This window comes from Ambystoma mexicanum, chromosome 14 (genome assembly GCF_040938575.1).
Source record: "Ambystoma mexicanum isolate Mex_15411 chromosome 14, UKY_AmexF1_1, whole genome shotgun sequence".
Classification (NCBI taxonomy): domain Eukaryota; kingdom Metazoa; phylum Chordata; class Amphibia; order Caudata; family Ambystomatidae; genus Ambystoma; species Ambystoma mexicanum.
Genome location: NC_090940.1, coordinates 197,090,669 through 197,111,076, shown reverse-complemented (window position 1 = coordinate 197,111,076; position 20,408 = coordinate 197,090,669). Strand labels below are relative to the sequence as shown.

The window sequence follows — 20,408 nt, the reverse complement described above, 5'->3', positions numbered from 1 at the left end:
AATTGGGATTTGGTGAGCAGGCGCTAAAACCAGCTTGCGTGTGTGGGGAATCACCCTGTAGACAGGAGCTACCGCACAGGAACCAGGAGATAAAAGAGATGCTCCTTTAACTTTTTGTCCATTTTGTATGAACCATTCTGTTTAAATGTGAATGATATGTTTTCTAATTCTTCTTTATTAGCGTAGTCAAATACTGAAAGATAATGTCACATTTACATGTTTGGAAGGCACCAGTTGGCCCTAGGAGCCAAAAGTAGCTACTGGTAGCTGTTGGTGTCAGGGCAACCAGGCTCTACTATGCTCGAAGTAGGAGCTAAAGCTCCCCTCAATTTCAAATCCTGCCAGTGGAGAAACACACATTTGTTATTTCTTTTTTTTTTAACTTTCTTTTAACACACGGCCCAACACACAACATAATAGGGCATTCATACACATATGCAAGTGGGTTCTGGATGAGATCTGGGTGTAGGCATCACAACATACAGAGGGGTAATATACACATATACAGAGGGGGTGAGTTCACATTGATCTTGCAGCAGGTGTTCAGTATCGGGGGCACAGTTCACATCAGTTGGGGGGCAAGGGTGTATCCGGCCTTGTTGTTGCATGCCAAAAATACAGTTTAAGTGGATTCCAAATGTCTCATGGTCGGGATTTGTCATTTCTGTTGGAACTATGGGAAGTCCCATTGAGAGACTTGTTGGAGCAAGAAGAACATTGTTTTCCAACTGTGTTATAAAACTGAACTTTCCTATTTTGAACTATGGATAAAAAATTCCTGATTTGAATCTGGGGAAGGGAACATTACGGAGGTAACAAAGAGAAAAAGTATATGTTTGATATAACTGTGGATTTGTTAGATTTTGAATTGTCATACATTTCCTACATATGTTTGTTGCATGTATAAGCGTGAGGGAAAAGATTCCTTTTGTTAGCGTTTCCTTTAGTTATTTTGATAGGCAGGGAAATTTTCATTAGGATAGTGAGGCGTTTATCAAACCCTTTTAAGTTAATAAAATGGCATTTTATGGAAAACCTTTCCAAAGTTGTACGCCTCACATTTCTGAACCCTCACGGCGATGATTATGCAATGCTAATCTCTATCAATTTGACAAAGACCAATAATGGTTCGGAAATAAATTGGGGAAAACTAATTATTTGTACCCCAAAAAGAAAGAAACTGTAGAAACTGAGGAGTTGGAGCATTTTCTTTAGGCCTCAGTTTTAGGAAAGACGGGCTGGATTAATCAAATTGAGAAAGGTAACGCCTCACTTGTTCGCAAGTCAGGCAGTTCTTTGGTGACAGGGCTATTAAACACTACTTACAGGTGTACAAAATGCAAGCACCATTGGCCACAGTGTAGAGTCAATAACTTGTGCATTACTGGAAACTTCTTTCTAAAAAGGGTCCATGGTCTCCTAAGAAGTGCATCAAATATGATCCATGTTGAATTAGATATGAACAGTATCGAGTTCAAGGTACAAACTACACACTTGCAGCATTGGACCCGCCTATGGAACAATCAGAACCTAGGGTGACACAAAGAAGCTAGGCTAGAAGTCCTGAACACTGAGTGCACAAAGTGCTACCTTGGTTGGATCTATGTGACCACTGAGAAAATAACATTTAGAACACCAAAATACTGAATGTTGTTTTCCATCACACATTTTCTCGCAATTATATGCAGGGGCAGACCTCCCACAGCTCGCCCCATACTCCCCTTATATTTTTGATTACCCTATTACCGTCCTACATATAATTGCGTGGAAATTTGCTTTTTGAAATGGGGATATCTGGGGATTGTGGTTAGTAATTGTGTAGGTTTGGTGACAGATGCCTACCAATTTTGGTTGACTGAAGATTACACAGGGAAATCTTTAAAGTGTCCACTGGTACAGTTATACTTGATGTACAAATCAATAAGAGGGTATGAAAAGGATGTTGAGGTGCTACATCCAACTCGTATGCACAGTCGTTTAAAAATAAATGCACTGCAATATCCTTCTGTAAGCTACAGTATGGAAAAAATTACAGTGAAAGGCACTTCAATTATGTATCAGTAGTTCAGCTTATATCTATATCTTGTCTGATCTGAAAACGTAGGTATGATTTTAACTACTTTGTTTAGAAATTATGTAACATTAATTAAATCACATGTAGTTTAGTTTATATTGCATTATTTTCTATCAAAATAAAGCATTAACAACAATTATTGCTTTTCAATTAACTTTATGTACTTATTTTAAGGTGTGTTTTATTGTTAGAAAGAAAATAAAGGCATATATGACAGTAGAATTTGATGGGACGCAATCTGGAACTGAGGTGCAAGTGTGTTCCACAATGTTCAATACCCAATCATCAATTTATATTTCAATCGAACCCTGTTTGCTCCTGCCTCTTACTGGGGTGGAGAAGGAATTGACCAGGGTAACCATGGAAGCAACACTACACTCATATACAAAGAATGCACATTTATATTCTTAAAAGGAGGGTTGGATGAACATTTAAGGGTTCCTAGTGGACCTATAAAAGAACAGGATGGCTACCCTATCCGTACTATGAAAACCTAATGTAGAGCGGGTGAGGGGCTACAAAATACAAGCTCAGTGTGCACATTCCTAATTCTCTGGAACCTGATGTGCCATATTCGGCAGCCAAATGCTTGTGCTAAGGTTTAAGTCTCACTATTTTGGGATTCTGGGATTTTAGGATGTTGAACTCCTAAAGGGTCTAAAGGGGTCCAAGCCACTGGAACATAGGAATGTACAGATAGAGGTATAACAATGTGTGATGAATCCTATGGATCCCTCACTGAAACCTTGCCTAAAGTCTCCTGCTAGGTGGCCAGGGAAAGGCAGACGCTTACCGATCCTGACCTTGGGGGTGGTGTTCTGCAGGAGGATCACCTGGGAGGAGAAAAGGGCCAAGGGAGTAAGGGGTACTCATGGGATGAGACACAGCATTTGAGGATTTCGCCCAGCTACCAAAGTATCTGATGGCTTGTTTCCATAATAAGCCAATGGTTCCACGGATTAACCATTTGAATGTAGTTAGAATTCACCAGCAACCCTGTGGTGTTGGAAGGAACAGCTTTTAAGAACCTCAGAAACTCAGACCGGTAGAAGTTTTCCTAACTCCCAAAGGCATCACAAGAAGAAGTTACCGAAGACTTAAAGCCTTATGACTGAAGATTCATATTCCTCTTTTCAAACCTGCATTGTGACTAAATCTGATGACACCCCATTGATTAAAGGTCCTAAAGAGTAGAAGTCCAGCCTTGGGTGAAGAAATAGTTGAGAAACCTAACTTTGTCATCAGGGACTTCAAGTCCCATTAGTCCCCCAGTATGGAGACAAGGAAGAGAGAGCTACAGGAACAAAGATGCAGGTGTGGTCAGCTAATTGGTAATAATGACCCACACCTGAGGGAGACTGGGAGGCTTAAAAGACCCCCTCAGGTGCAGGTAAAGGAGAAGCAGAGGATGCAAGACTGGAGAAAGAGTAGAGGAGCCAGAGACGCCAGGACCAGTGCGTGTCCAGAGAGGGTCTGTGCCTCCAATACGGCTAACTGCAGAGACTGCATGCCAGGAAGCACGAGAGGGAAACGCTTGTCCATCCAGAGCACATTGTGCAAAGATTGCGCAGCGGGAAGCAGAAGCAGTAGAAGCAGCCGAGAGGTTCCAGGTGGCTGGGTTGCACCCGGAACGCTCAGGAGCCACGGCAGCTCTAATTCAGCGTGGCGAAAATGCAAAGGCGATCCAGAGCAGTGTGTTTGCCTGACTGATAGAAGCCTCAAATACAGTGGTCCATCGAGCAGTGAACGGGGTATACGGGAGCGACTTGCCTGGTGAGTCTGCAGCATATGAATGATTCCAGGACGCTCTGATGCTGGCAGCATGTGTCTGCAAGACCGTTTCACTTGCGAGTGATAGAGGACTGTGCAGATGAATATTACGAGTACCGAAACCAGCGAAAGCAGCATTCCTTAAAGATAAAAGAGCTACAACTGAGTTTGCAGGTTGTGGAAATTCCTACAACCCCGTGGGGAAGTTTCGTTAAAATCCAAGTCGCACAAGCAATACCCAAGCCAAAAGGGGTGACAACTTGGCAATACTGTTCATCATATATTGTCAAAGACCAGAGGGAAATGTTCAAAAGCCCCAGGGTTGTACAGACCAGTGCTCAGATTCTGGGATACCAACATGTGTAGTTGATACAAAACTACATTGCCAAAGCCAAAAGAGAAACCAGAGAAAACTGCAGACTTGTCACTAGTGGCAACTAGGCTGCGCGTCTGGAGAAGGTTATCCAGCTGGAGGGGAGTAGAGTTGCAAGTGAGTCCGTAAGGGCTCAGATGAAAGTTCTTTTCCCTAAAAGAAGTTGAACAATATGTTGCCAAAACATTGCATAGCTGTTAATGTACCAGGTTGGAGGGGCCACTGTGGTACATTTTCTTTAGTATTAGTCGGGCAGGCAAGTATACCCGAATGTCACCAATGTTGTGGTGACGCACCTGTTATGAGAAGTAAATCAGCTATTGTGGCATTGTAGGCTTGGATGAAGAGTAGACCAGGCATCAGTTGATACAGTGCAACAGTTGATGAAGTGTGTAATTGTGGCAACCAATATTTGTGACACCAAGAAGAGAACTGTATAAATTTACTTTTGAAGAGTGGTGGTTCTTTAGCAGTCCTAATATGATAAATCATCCTGACAAAGACAATTATTTTTGTTTATTGGAAAAGACATACATGAAGATTGTCCTATTTTGAAGTATTATTGAAGTGGTAGAACTTTATTGACTAACTGAAATTACCAAGAACTGTGTTGGAACTTTTTGGACAAGGATCAGCATTTCCTACCTTCCTTTTGGAACTGTTGAGCAAGACGTAGCACACATCTGGGGCAGGGAGCACCCAGAAGAGACATTGGTTATACTTTAAGCTTAATGATGCATTATGTTTTCTGTTAAATGATATTGCCATGTATTTCCTTATTATGTTATTGAATGTATGAGTGCGAGGGCCGGATATCCTTTGAAAGAGGGTTTCCTTTAGTTTATTTTAGGCAGGAATTCCTTGTTGGGGTAGATATAGTGAGGCGTTTAACCAACCTGTTTAATTTAATAAACTTTGAAAATCACTCATAAAGTTGTCTGCCTCACATTTCAGACCCCTCACAAAAGCAAGAGTGTGGGCTAAATGGACCTAGTGCCCACGTTCATGTCCCTATTCTACACAGAGATAAAGCTCCCTGCTAATTTCCGGTCCCAGGATTTTTAGAATGCCTCCACATGCTTTCTTGGCTGCTTCAGTGGTTGTTCCTAAATTTCACGGTTGTCGCCTGGGATGTATATGGCACATGCTTATCGGACAGAAACCTGTGATTCCCATTGCCTTAGGGGATACTTAACCTATTAGCTGGCAGGGATTCCACCTACCCCTACCATGCCCTGGGTGCTTCTCAGAATTAATATGTCACTCACCAACAAGGATCACCTTCTTAGGCTGAGCGTGCCACAGAACCAGATTTAGTTCCTTTTAGGTATGGTTCCCTGCCTCCTGCCAGGCTATTGGATCTAGCCCTCTGCAGGCTTGTAACCATACCTTATTTAAGACTCTTTGGCATAGTCTGGTCAAGCAAAAAAAGCCTAGAGGTCCAAACTACTACTCACTGATGAGGTCCAACAAGGCTGAAACTTTTTTGTGAGTGCTTGTGGTCTCGTGCAGAAGGGATGTGACCTAGCAGCTCGGGCTGGACTGCCCCTTTTAGCGTACAACCAAGCCTGATTTGCATATTGTCTTTCCTCTTCTGTAATAGCTTGGCAGGCGAAGAACAATGGTCTGCAGGGTTTAGGACCAAAAGGTGGAAAAGGGGACTGTTGAAGAGAAAACATTGCCGCTGGGTGGAAGGCCGTCTCTATCTTTGTGAGGGAAATGCCTTTGTTGCTGCCAACAAAGGAGGTAAAAAGGTGAAATAATAAAAGAGAAGTAAAGCTGCTGCCCAAGGGACATGGCCTTGTATTTTGAAAAGTACCCATCTGCCTTAGAGCCAAAAAGACTGGCCCCATCAAAGTGCATGCTTATTAGTTTTCCCTGTATACAAGGTTCAAACTGTTGGGAAGGAGCCTCGTGCTTTTCTTCATTCCCAAGTGAATTAATTAGGCAAGAATTCTGTTACTGTTTTCTAAGCACTACAGGAGTCCGGGGGGAGGAGGGTCACTAACTAAAGATAGGTAGGATTTAAATATAAGGCACAAATAATTATTTAGCTGAATATATTTGTAAAACTGTTAAAGGTTAGTTAGCTTTTCTGAAAGCACGGTAAACAGCAGAATCATCTGTCAAAAAGAATGCCGCCTATACTAAAAATAGACTACAGGCAGGTTGGCAGAAAGCATGAGGTAACTCAGCAGCTGTTCCCTGTCCATCACAAGCCAATGGAGACTAAAAAAGATTCAATGCACGACAGAGTACTATGGGAAAGCAGGTTTTTTTTTGCAGAAATTACTGGACCAGATGAAATATAAGTATATGGAATGAAGTGTTGAGAGTATGGCGGCAAGATGTGTTTATGTATGAATGTTTATAACATAGCAAATGATGCTAAGCAAGAGCTACAATGTGATCCTGCAGAGGCAGCAGTATGTTAAGCAGGATTGGTCCAAATGTAAACCTGGCTATGTAACACTGGAGACTACAGCATCCCTTGTATGGCAAGAAGAACAGTTTTGGATGAGCTCAGCCGGTATCTAGTGACCAAGTTGAAGAGTATATAAAGGCGCCTGCTTGCCATTAGTCTGGAGGAGCCAGCCAAGGAAGACCGCATGCTGGTCAGAAGGGCAGAGTCCTCTGCCATTCCCCCCACCCCTAATACTCATCTTTGTACAGATTAAAGGTTTGTTATCCTTGCAAGATAGACTCATGGCCTTAATTCCCTACAGGAGTGCATTTACTCTGGTGTGAGCGTGATCAGGGGGTACCCTAATATATTTAAGGGGTATAAGTATGGCCTACCTTACAGTGGTGACCCCGACGAGATACTTAGTTTCTTGCCCCTGTACATTGCGAAGCCCCAGGCAGGTCAGCCACGCCCATCTGTAGTGATCAGACACCTAAATCAAAAAACCCATGTATCCTGAGCGACTTTAGTAGAAGCCATTTTAAAAGAAATCCCTTCCGCTCACTGAAGCAGGGCGTGGCTCCAGACAGGCCAGCATGGGGACTTCGTAAAGGGAGGAAAAACTCAAGTGAACAACGCCCATGTGAGTATACTCCTGCAAGTGATAACAAAATGGGAACATGTATGTATGGTATTATGGTGATGTGAATGATATTATGTGGATGTTGTACAAGGTGAATGGAGTAGATGGAATAGTGCTTGGTGATGCAGTATAAAATAGGACTTTTGGTGATTAGGAATAAGATTGGATAGGATAGATTGGATTTCAGCTGATGTGTAAAGGAGTAGATTGGATAAAAAGTGGGTCATGCATTGAAATTGTCACGTATTTCTGTTTTTTTACTTTCTATAATGGAAAGGAAACCTCAGCATATATAAAATACTGAGATGAAGGGGATCCCCAGGCGTAACAGGTTGAGAAGGTAGTACCACACATTCTTCTTCTTATGACGATAAAAGCAATAAGTGGTATCACAAAAGTAGTGGCTCGGTATAAAGGAATGGGCCTGGATGGTAGTCTATTTTTTGTATATTTGCTCTTGCTGTCTTTTGCGGTAAAAAAGGAAGGAAGGGGGATGAGTCGCCGTGTGTGTATGGGTGAAATCAAAGTGAGAAAAAGTAAGGGGGGTCGGGGGGGGAAAAGTGGGTTGATCTGTATTTTTGAAGCATGTGCAGCATAGCAGTATGGTTTAAGTGAAGCATTAGGGATGCGGGCAACATTATGGAGGAAGAAACTCCAATAAAATACATGCATAGTGTTCTGCCACTGTGTTGTGACAGAATAAATAAACAATTGATAGTAGAAACAAAGGAAGGGGGGACGTCCTGCTCCTGGCCAGAGCAGGGCTCGCATAACAAACATGCTAGAAAAAATGTCCATCTTTGTAGCAGCAAAATATGAAGGGAACAAGTCCCAAAAAAGAAAAGATTCTAGATCTCTGTCAATTAGTTGAGGATGTGGAAGATCAGGAAGGTGAAAAAGAGATCCAATGTAAGGGGATATACCCCATAACGCCTAAACCTGCAGTAGGGTATAAAAACCCAGTCTATAAGCTTCCAGTGGTAGAGAGAGTCACAATAGGATTATCAGGATTAGCAACTAGGAGGGGGGTCCCAAGAGCTTTTACATCTCCATATAACCCATCCACAAGCTCGAATATGCCTGTAGCATTGGTGTACCCAGAGGGTCCACAAGTCGACATTGACAATGAGTTAAGAGCATTGCGGGAAAGGTTGGTCAGGTTACAAGAACCTGAAGAAGTAGCACCAGAAATAAGGGTACCAGTGCAGAAAACAGGGGATTGGAGGTCATGAGATTTTTTGTTTAGGTTTAACGCTGAGGCAATAAGAAGTATTCGTGTTGAAAAAGATAATGGCAGAGTGTATGGACGGTCCTAGGACAAGTAGAACAAACAAGGGAAAATGGAGGGGAAGATCAAGGTGGTAGAAATAATGAAGAGGCAGGGCAAGAAGGAGATCAAGGACAGGAGGCCGTGAGAAACCTGTCCATTCCACAAGAGGCAGTGAGGCGGGACAGACCAAGAAATAGAACAGATTTAATCGTGGTAGTTCAAGATCAGAAGAATACTAAAGGGGTAGAAAACTAAATAGATATGCAGATGCCTCGAATACATAAAAAAAGTAGGGATAACGCAGTATGCCATGGCCTCAAATGGATAAAAATAATTTGATTAAAGCTCCCCCCCCAGCTTATAGCTGGAGCTAGTAAATGGATACATGAATTAGAAAACAAACATCAGGGGTAGCCTTAGCACTTGGAGACTTAAGAGTCTACTGGTCACCATAGTTAGGGACATGTGGGCAAGGGCTGGGATAAGTCTTGCATATAATGAACATCATGGAGCAATCTTTGATGAGGTAAGGACAAGGGTATGGAATGCCCTACGAAGGATGTACCCAGATACCCCTGACTTACATTCTTTAATGCAGTGCACAATGGGTGATGATGAGGACCCAGTTAGGTTTATTCTTAAGTTACAGGAAATGTGGAGAGTTGAGACAGTACCATTTTTCAATTCTATTGTGAAGAGCGGACTGCCAAAAGAGGTCCAGAAGGCACTAGATAAAATTGTGGGAATTGAAGCCAAAGGGTGGGCAGAGATACAAAGTATAATAGTCCACAATTGTAAGAAAATCATGTGGCGGGACAGGGAGACAGTCCAGAAGCAGCAAATGGACGAGGCAAAACTAGTGGAAAACAAACTAAATAAGGTTGTCGTTCAAGCACCAGCAAGGCACCAGCTGGGGAAAGGACAGGAGATACTCAACAAATGGGAACGCCACAACTGGGGCACTATGGGGTGGGGGGGCAGTACCCCAACCCACAGTGGCAGTGTGAAGGAGCACCAAGGGGAAAAGGAGGATTTCGAGGAGCAGGAGGCTTTGGGAGGATAGGGCCTCGGGGAGAAGGATTGGGAAGATCAGTACTGGTATTGCGGGAAATTGGGCCATTTCGCAAGGGAACACAGGAACAGGCCTGGGATGAGATTTAATTATGGGCCACCACCTCCAGGGTAGGGATTCCAAGGGCCTCGAGGAAGAAAACCACAGCAATTTGGGCGAGGGGGTCAAAAATCAGTTCCCCTATGGAGCTGACAGGTAAGGGCAACAACTACAGCACGATGAGGGAACACAGTTTAACAGAATGGCAGGGGGCACAGGCGCCCCATGCCAAGGAGTTACAATGACAGGGGAGGCCCTTTTTCATTCCCCGAGACAAATACATATTCTGATTAGGCCAGCCCACAGAAAGCACTCATATTCAATCCTATTAATAACCGCACACCCTGAAGAGGAGCCCTTGGTGGAAGAGGAAATAGGCAATTTATATTTATGGTAGATTCAGGTGCAACTAAATCATGCATCATGGAGGGGAACTTTCCATTATCGGGTAAACCTCTTTACATGCAGGGATTCTCTGGGGCTATTTTTACAGTTCCATACACTGAGGAGCCGGATATAAAAGTGGGAGGGGAGTTAGTACAGTCTCCTTGTTATAGTCAGAGAGTTCCCCTGTGAACTTGTTGGGTAGGTTTCTGCTCAGTACAATAAATATAATTGTATTATTCACAGATCAAAGGGTAGTGTGTTCCACTTCAGGGATGTGTGAAACTCAAACAATGGTAATAATGCAATAGCAAGGGAGTCAGTAGTACATAGGGTTCCTGTGGTCCCAGACATATTTTTTGTTATGGTATTAAGGAATTAGTAAATGCAGTGGCTCAAATTGCGACAAAGTTGGCAAGGACCTACAGATTTTATTTCCCGACCCATGGTGCCACCCGAGATGGTGGCAGGGACAATATTCTCATCAGATTTACAAGGACTAGTAGTGTCAGAAAAAGAGCAGTTCTAATTGGAACAGACCATGTTGGGTGCGAGTGGCGCACAATATTATGTGTAGACCTGACAGTGTATTTAAAGAAAATGACTGATTAAGAGTTATTTGAGGACAGTGAACAAAATGGGGAGATTATTTTGGAAATCTGCATCCCCTGTGATATCACGGTGCAGTATAAGGAGGTACAGAGCCCTTTGCTGGCAGTGGTAACTCAGATGTTTTTATTTTTTGAGGAGGACATGCGATGTGTGCCAGCTTAATTATGGACTGTTAATCCACATGATGTTGGGTTACTGAGAGCTGTGACCCCAGTACAGATTACATTGAAGTCTGGTGCTTATCACAAATATCCAGTATGTGGATGATCAGTTGGTATGTAGTGAAAAGGATAATCCGTGCAGGAGGGATTCTGTTGTATTATTTTAATTGCTGGCTCACAAAGGGTACAAGGCAGATACAAAGAAGCCCCAATACTGCCAACAGGAGGAACTATACTTGGGACAACTCATTTTTGTAATGGGAAGAAAATAATGCGGCACCAGTACGCACCGCCCCTAGGTCCAGTACTGTGAAGGAAATGTAGCAGTATTTAGGGCTTATGTAATTATTGAAGGGGATGGATCCTAGACTACGCAGTCTACACAAGGCCACTGTTACAAAGTCTCAGGGAATGACAGAGGACTTAAAGTACATTTTAATGGACTGACATAATTACTAGACAATTTGAGGACTTGAGCTATTTGCACAGCCCCTGTTTTAGCAACTCCGGATTATATAAAGGAGTTTTATTTATTTTCCCATTCTGATGAACGGCTCATGTATTGAGGGAAGGAGACATATTATATGTTAATGGGTCATAAATAATTGACATGGGGACGGGACGGAAGCCCACAGGGGCGGTAGTGGCATGCAGTAAAGGGAGGGAGAAATAGTGACCACCCCGGTAGAAAGCAAGACCACAGTCCATACACAGCATTGCCCATATTAAAACTGGACCATTATTATCTGGGGAACTGATCAGCCCCAGGTTTAAACGTCCATATGAGGTAGTGTTCTGTACTCCTCTCTCCATCCGTATGAAGGAGTTAGATATTGGGTGCATCTCTTGAATGTCCCAAGAGCACCTTGGACGGGGCAAAGTTTAGTAAGGGCATAGCCAAAGAAGAGACATTTTTGAGGATCCATACCAGGGTGGTGTGCAGTGGCACACACCTGCTTTTTTCTTCCTTTTCTCTTTTTGGCATATATTTTTTGGAAGGTCCAGAACCCAGTCGGCCCTAGTGGAAAAAGGGTCTCTCTCCCCCACTCTACTTTTCTTTCTTGATAACCTTTTTTCTCCTCTCCAGAAATAAGCAAAGATGGCTGACCGACCTCTCTGTTAGGTAGGGATAAAGTTAAAATAAATTACATTTGTTTTAGAAATGATGTAGTGCCTCTTTTTAGTACTATGATGTTTTGTATGACACTGGTTGTGGTTGTTGGGGTGGATGAAGGTATGTTTGTTATCTGGGGTGGCCATATAAAGGGGGGGGGAATGGACAATCGGAAAATAATGCTAGCATAAATGTTTATGAAACAAAAACACAATCACAAAATGTATCACTTTTTACGGCCACCCCTACAAGTTTTCTTAGACGAATGAAACGGGAAGTATGAATGACGTATGATTCATATAAGGGATTGGGCTTTGATACTATTTCTGACATCCAGAGTGTAAAAACATTGAATAGCTGGTACTCTGATATGTGCATTGCAGGAAGGAGTATAATCAATGAAAGCTGTTACGTGTGTGCACTTATCCCGCACACATCAGGGGTTCCTAAGGTTTTAGTTCCACATCCAGTCTCAATTACAGAGGCACAATGCTTTGCACATCTTGCACTGTAAGGGATAAAGGGCACATTCCAGGCACACAGTGTGCAGTTGAGGAGCATTGATCTATACCCAGCGTTATGTAATGGCAACACAAAATACTGCCAGTGTCTACAAGGACCGTATTTCTCCTTGGGAGGTTACTCAAATGACAACGACAAATGGCAGGGCGCCACAGTGATGTGCCTGGCAGAGGGGCTGAACAAGTTCAGCGGAGAAGCCATGTCCCACATAGAGACTGTGTGCACAAATATGGTCCCAACACATCACAAGGCGGACACGGATTGCAACAATGAAGAAGCCAGTGCAAGTAGATTGAGCCATAGACTCAATGAAGGAACAGTTCCTGGTGGCACAAACACACAGTGCAACCACACTCTTGTGATACCTGGTATGACAAAAATTACAGCAGGGGTGATGGATTACTACTGGGTTTGTGGCCGACAAGCCTAACTGCACCTCCTGCCATCTTGGAGGGGCAAGTGTTCACTGGCCACTCTGCACTCAGTGCTAATCATAATCCTGGAAGAACAACCGAAAGGAGAAAGAAATGTCTGTCTAGGTGCCAACAGCCACTAAACAGCACCTAAAGAAGCAGAAAGAAGCTTGCAAATTACACAAGAATTTGGTATGCTGCCAGACCAAGGACTATTTCAATGGCGGGGAAGAAAGAAGAAATCAAACTGTCTCAAAAGACTGTTCCGCACTGCTCAGAGGAATACCTGACAAGTATCGGCTTTTTAGCTCAGCAGAGACTCTCTTTTTCATCTTTTTTGTCTCCTGGGGTACACTTTTCTACCCCGGGAGGATGCCGAGAATGGGTCACTACCCCACGTCATCAAGGCGGTGCACAATCTAGGTGTTCAAATGAAGAAAGAAGGTGGAGTTCAGAACACAGATTGGCTATTGCTTGCCTTTGATTGGGTTGTGTCATGGCTGGACGCAGCAGTAAAAATACTGGTTCCTGTGATTGTGTTCTTCTTAGTTTTCTCCTGCACGTGCCAATGGGGTCTCTGATGTGTTCCTATAGTCCTCAATAGTGCAAAGATGATGGTATCAATTGGGGGGATATATAACACCTTGCCATATAATAAACAGCGAAACACAAACTAATATTTCTGGGGTTGTAGATATGTCGGGTGGGGATGAGTTTAGTTTTTTACTGTAAACGTATCAAAAGGGGGGGAACGTTGGGAAGGAGCCTGGTGCTTTTCTTCATTCCCAAGCGCTTTAGAATTAGGCAAGAATTCTGTTAACTGTTTTCTGAGCACTGCAAGAGTCCAGGGGAGAGGAGGGTCACTAAATAAAGATAGGTAGGATTTAAATAGAAGGCACAAATAATTATTTAGCTGAATAGATTTGTAAAGCTGTTAAAGGGTAGTTTGCTTTTCTGAAAGCATGGTAAACAGCAGAATCCTCTGTGCCAAAAAGAATGCAGCCTGTGCTAAAAATAGACTACAGGCGGGTTGGGAGAAAGCACGAGGTAACTCAGCAGCTGTTCCCTGTCCATCACAAGTTAATGCAGACTAAAAAAGATTCAATGCACGACAGAGTACTATGGGAAAACCGGGTTTATTTGTAGAAATTACTGGACCAGATGAAATATAAGAATATGGAGTGAAGTGTTGAGAGTTGGCGGGAAGATGTGTTTATGTATGAATCTTTATAACAGAAAATGATGCTAAGCAAGAGCTACAATGTATTCCTGCAGAGGCAGCAGAATGTTAAGCAGGAAGCAGGATCGGTCTAAATGTAAACCTGGCCATGCAACACTGGAGACTACACCATCCCTTGTATGGCAAGAAGAACAGTTTTAGATGAGCTCTGCCGGTAGCCAGTGACTAAGCTGAGGAGTATATAAAGGCGCCTGCTTGCCATTAGTCTGGAGGAGCCAGACAAGGAAGACAGAATGCTGGTCGGAAGGGCAGATTCTTCTGCCATTCCCCCCCAATCCTCATCCATCATCAGATTAAAGTTTTGTTATCCTTGGCCTTAATTCCCTGGAGGGGTGCATTTACTCTGGTGTGAGCGTGATCAGGGGGTACCCCAATATATATATAAGGGGTACAAGTATGGCCTACCTTTCAAAACCCATACGTAGGGATCCAGGAGTGCTTCCTGGGCATAGTCCCATAATCCATTGAGCGAACGACACAATCTGCCATGTGGAAGCCCATTTCTGAGATTGAAATTCATAGCTTCTTGGCCATCATTTATCAAATCATGAATCAAACATTCATCTGAGAAGATAAATTGTAGTGGTCTCAACCAGCACATTCTGTAAGGTGTTTATATTACATTACATTTGTTATGCGCACTATTGACCCTCGGGCATAAAGGAGCAGACTACAGAAAAGGACAAAAAACAAAACCGACAGAGTAAGTCAACAATAAAAGGAGAGGTCCAGGAGGCCTTAAGGAGATTTTGCAAGATCCCCAGTCAGAAGACGGTACCGTAGGGAGTATCCGAGTTTTTTAAAGATGTCAGGCAAATAAGAGGGTCTTCAATTCCTTCTTAAAAGTGAGGAGAGAGGAGTGCCTCCTCAAGCTTATGGGGAGATTATTCCAAAGCGAGGGGGCCTTCACATTAAATGCTCCCTTTTCTGCTTTTGATGTCTTCCATCTTGGCTGTATGGTCTGGTTTAGGGAACCCGATCTCAGAAGTCTTTGACTACACTTCTCTTTTATGTACTGTTGTAGATATGCTGGCCTTATTTGAAGTCGGCATTTAAAAACTATAACTAGCACTCTAAAATTAATCTGGGATTCAACAGGGAGCCAGTGCAAGGAGCGTCTAGCCTCGGTTACAGGGCTGTTCCTGGGGAGTCTGAGTACTACTCTGACCACCCAATTCTGAGCGACCTGAAGTCTATGCAATTCTCGTTGATGGATAACCAGCTGGGGACTGCCACAATAATCCAATTTAGCACCCATTATTGCCCTGGCTGATGTCTCTGCGCTTTCTTGGGAAATCATGGGCCTCAAGTGAGCCAACAATTTAGTGTAATAAACTACCCCCGCCACCACAGACGAAACATGTGCTTTCATACTTAATGTCGGGTCCAGTATTACTCTTAAGATTTTTGCTTTTGATAATGGGGAGATAATATCATTTACCCAAGTTAAATGCACTATAGGCTTGATCTAAGTTGTTGAGCACCTTAGAACTGCCTACAATCAGCAGCTCTGTCTTGCTGCGGTTCAGAGCTAGGAAGTTGTAAAGCATCCACTTTTCAATCAGTGCAAATACTCTATTAACCTCCTCCTCATCATCATTTTTGTGATGACCCATTAAAGAGATGACACATGTTGTCTGCATAATTAGAAAACACAACCCCCTCCTTCTGAAGCATGAAGAAGAAAGGGGTCATGAACAGATTATATAGACATGACGACAAGCTTGCCCTTTGTGGTACCCCATAAAGAACTGAAAGAGGGGTAGCTTCGGCCGTGGCTGAACAAACTCTGCTTGTTCTGTGCTCCAGAAATGAAGCAATCCACATAGCTGCCGAAACAGAGGTTTGCAACCTCCTGTAGCCTTGAGATGAGGATAGAGGGACACGGGCTGGTGTCAACATCAAAACAGTTAGTGTTAAGACAGCCCAACCAGTCCAAAGTGTGGCCAGATACATGTGTAGGGGAATACATTAATTGGGAGAATCCCAAATGGTCTAAAGACTGTTTAAGCTCTGCAGCAAGATGATCAGTGTCTGTTCCCAACCAGTAGTTAAAATCACCTAGAAGAATAAATCTAGAGGTTGGTTTAAGTTGTGGTAAAACGTATGAGCCAAGAGCCTCAGCCAACTGCAAATTGCAAGAAGGTGGTCGATATAAGAGCAGAAAGTTTATGGTAGTCTCTGCATTGAGGCCTATTTTAAGATGAATAGATTCAATACCTTCTAAAATGAAACCAGGAGACTCCCAAACTGAGAGTGAGTCCTTCACAATTATAGCTACTCCACCCCTTCTACCTTCTAATCTGTCCTTCCTCAGCATTACACATTGTTAAAGCGCAGATATCTAAAGTATTTGACTCTACATAATTATTGACCTCTATTAAGTGTTTAACTAGAGATCTTGTGTTCAAGAGCAGGCAGCGTAGCTCTGATACCGAGTTTACTACCCGAGAGAAAATTGTAATAGTCTCAGCTTTACTAACCACATCAGTTGAAGATTTGACTCCCATATCAAACAATGTTGTTTTATGTTTTTGGTATTAGCAGTATCAATTATTGGATTACTTGTGGAGGTGATGGAAGCAGTCGGACTGTCCTTTCGGATTCCGGGTCCTCCCAAGTTCACACTACTCTCATGTACCATCTGACCATCCATCATAAGTTTATTACAAACTGGGAACAGCGGACCACTAGCCTCCTGGGTCTGTGGTTTGTTCAGATTGGTACTAGACTTTTGTGGGGGACCTACCTTTCTCTCTAAGAGCATGCCTCTACTTCGGTCGAAGGATTTTGTTTTCTCCACCATTATTGCTCTCAATACATCCTTGACCCCATAATGAACTTACTATGCTGCTAGCGTCCTGAGTGCATCCCTGTTGCGGACTGGTGCAGACTGGCCCCAACTCGTTCGCGCCGGGTTTCTACAGAAGAATGCTTCCGGACTACAATCCTTGTGGGGGTTGTAGTTCGGAGCTTGCACATGCCTTCAAACAAGGCAAACAAGGTCGTGCTTCTAAAACAGATGCAAAAAGTCAATTACAGACAGCTACAAGTGCGTTCAGTGCCAGAACGTCAAACTATGAAAGCCCTGAAAGTCAAATGCAATTTTAAAAGGTTCAAATTACTAAAACTCTAAAATATAAACAGAAAAGCAGTTCAAGCTGCTGGTTTATTGCAAGATTAAATAATTAATTCATATCTTCAAGCTTTTTCCTCTCCTTGTCAAGTGGCAGGATGGGGAAGGTATAAACCTTTGCTTCCCTTGTGGAAACCTGACTCGCCACAATCTGAATAGTGGGTGGAGAGGAAAGGTGGGTCTGAAGGAGTTTAGCGATGCTTCTTGGCCAGGTCCTCGCTCGTGGCCGGGTGGAGGCGGAGGTAAGCTTGAATAACACAGCCACAACAGTGTCAGAAACCACAACACTGCAGGGCCGAAGTTTTCCATAGGGCGCTACAGCTTATAAATATCAGCAAGTTCATACTGAGACTGAGGGAGCAGCCTCTCTAGCCACTCAACCACTTTCCTGATGGTCTTTTTGAATTGGACATTAGCCATCCCATAGGTTGAGATTTTCTGTCTACCTGAACTCCAGCTCAAGAGATGGTCAGACACCAAGGTGGCCAAACATTAACAAAAACATTAATCCTGCTCATAGAGCTCTTGAGGAAAGTCACCCATATTACCTTCACCCAAGGACTCATGCCTAAAAGGGACAGGCTCACCTTGAAAGATCTGCCAAAATGTAGACAGCAACTCCAATCTGCAAGCAGGAGCAAATGGCAAGCTCTCCTATGCCTCTGCAGAGATTGGCTGGTGATTGGCAGTGGAGATGTTGAAGCCACACAGGAAGGAAAAGCAGTAGAGCGTGAGAAGGCATTCGTCTCCATGTATGGGGAATACACCAATCTCACAAGTGTGCAGCATATTGGTGAAAACGCGTAACTTTTTTTTGCCAGAAATCTTCTCGCAGCTTTGGGTAGAGCAGCTTCTGGGCAATGGAACCCTTACCAGAGCAGGAGGGGATTCCTCAAAGTCTGAACCATACACCATGGTGCAGAAGGGATGATGGCACTTCTTTGTCAATGAAGATAGGAGCCTAGAAGAGCAGTTGCTAGGGGAACGGGACCTCCTCCAATCTGGCTACTTCTTATACTTCCCTCCTTCCTGGGGATGAGCCTCTCTCGCTATTTGGCTTTCTACTCAGAGAGGGGTATTAGCCTTCAAAACAAAGGGCTCTTAAGAAGGCAGAGAGTTGGAGAACATCTTCTCACCCTTGCAGAGAGTGGCGCAGGTCTTCTCAACAAACTTCCTCTGGATTAGCAAGAGCTTCACTCCTGTGTCATGGATGGGATACAAGCATCAGACACAATGCTTATGAAAGTTGTGCACCGATGTGATGTTCCTGGAGTCCTTGCATGGCTTGACACCAAAGTCCTTCTGTGAACTCGTGATGCAAGACAAAAGCAGTGTTGCAAGTGTGCAGGACAAAAGTCATGCCTGCCGAGCACAGGCAACAATGAGCCACTGGGCCCCGTGATTGATGAGTTTCTGAAGCAATACTTGCACCTGGAGGATATTTATAGGAGGAAATGGTGTGAGAAGGAATACATAAGAAAATGGGTACACCGATGTTCCTCATCGGCCATACCTGTTCACATCGTCACCTTCATTTTTGAAAAGATACTTCAATAGAGATAGAACATTAATAATCATGTTATTACATCTGTATATAGTGCTTTGTGGCAGATTACATCCTTTTGTTTAAGGTGGCAGTTATAGGTATAATTACTACACAATTTAACAGTACTTTTATACATTTAGCGATTTAACTTCACCTTAATATTGACACAGCAATATGTGAAGCCTCTTTCCAGCACTAACATCCATATCAGTCGATCTTGAAATCGGCACAGATAGTGTGAACCAGGCAACAGAAAACCTAAAACGTTAAGAAAGACCCCATTGTTTTGAATGAATAAAAGCAAAAATGCAACACTTTATGGTAGTTACCTTAGCAAACACAAGCAACTAACAATTAGAAATAAATCGCACAAACATGCATGTTCAATGTGAACACAAAAAGGTGCACGTTTTGTTGGCATCTATTGGAGCAATCAATCAACACAGGTTTCTCTTTTCCCGGCTTTTCTTTAACTTCTTACACTCACTCCTTTTTCAAAGCTTATTTTCCATCCTTTCATAAAAATGTTATCTGTAGCCACTTAGGAGGTTGAACGGGCCTGGACATTTGCAAACAGATTTTATTTCTTTGAAGATCAGTTACAATTGAAAAACCTCATGCCCTAAATTGCACTTTACTTTTTAAATTATTTATTGTCTGAAACATTACATGATACAGACCAACATTTCAATTGCAATGTAGTCCTCTGCTTACATTCAAACTTTACATGGACTCCATAGTAAATAAAAGAATCCAACTTTTCCTCATCGCTCTATGGGCTCCTTCATAAATCAATTTCTCGAATAGTGTACCTTCTCCAATTCTTTCCACAAATGACACATCCTTTGTGGTTCAGTTCCTTCCGCTCTTTAAGTGCCCTTGGCTGCTCCTAAACCTAGACTGTTAAAATCTACGTTCCCTGTGAATACTTCACCAAATACCAAGTTCTTTTATTTTTCAACAGCATTTTTTCATGTGTCCTAAATACTCACAACCAAAATGGAAAGAAATCTCTACAGGACCCCAATATATGGTACACATATCCCTCATTTCCTGCATCTAAAGCAGACACCTATGGTCACCAACTCCCCTGAACCTTGTTATATAGCCCTGTTGTATATATGTCTGCAAAAACTGAGGGGAGCAATGGTTTATCCCATTGCACCGTAATTCTTTCTAAGGAATTGAGACTTTTCTAAACCGCTGTGTAGGAAAGCTTTGAATCTAGTAACAAGATGAAAGCAAACATTTTCTGTAGTTTTCTTTGCTGCTCGAGCAGCAACTTAAAAACCTTTTATTGATATGCTTTGTGCATATATTGTTGCATTTTTGGAATAGTATGGTGCAACCGAGGTACAGTTTGATAGCATTTTCCGAGGGCAGGGTCATTTTCAGGAAGGCCTCCTTTAGCCACATGATGGCATCCCCTGCTCCTTGGGTGCCAGACACCTCAACTACAGGCGTGCCTGGCTGTGGGGTGGGAGCTGGACACGTTTTGTGATTATTCAGGGCAATATTGCTGTCCCCAATGTCCAAGAACCTCTTCTTGGCCTTGGTCCCAGTGCTCTGTAAGTTGCTGTAGCGCAAGTGGAATTAGAAGTTGTAGAGTCGGAGTTGCAAGTGCAGGATCATCCT

The 20,408-nt window shown here is 43.1% G+C and overlaps 1 protein-coding gene across 2 annotated transcripts in view; it reads right to left on the bottom strand.

The window, feature by feature from the left end:
* PCNX4 (pecanex 4) overlaps positions 1–20,408 on the bottom strand; it is a 451,861-nt gene that overhangs the window by 80,445 nt on the left and 351,008 nt on the right. For both annotated transcript variants that reach the window (XM_069638903.1, XM_069638904.1), the window contains exon 8: positions 18,928–19,031. In XM_069638903.1, coding sequence (XP_069495004.1) covers positions 18,928–19,031 — 104 coding nt within the window. The remainder of the gene's footprint in view (positions 1–18,927; positions 19,032–20,408) is intronic.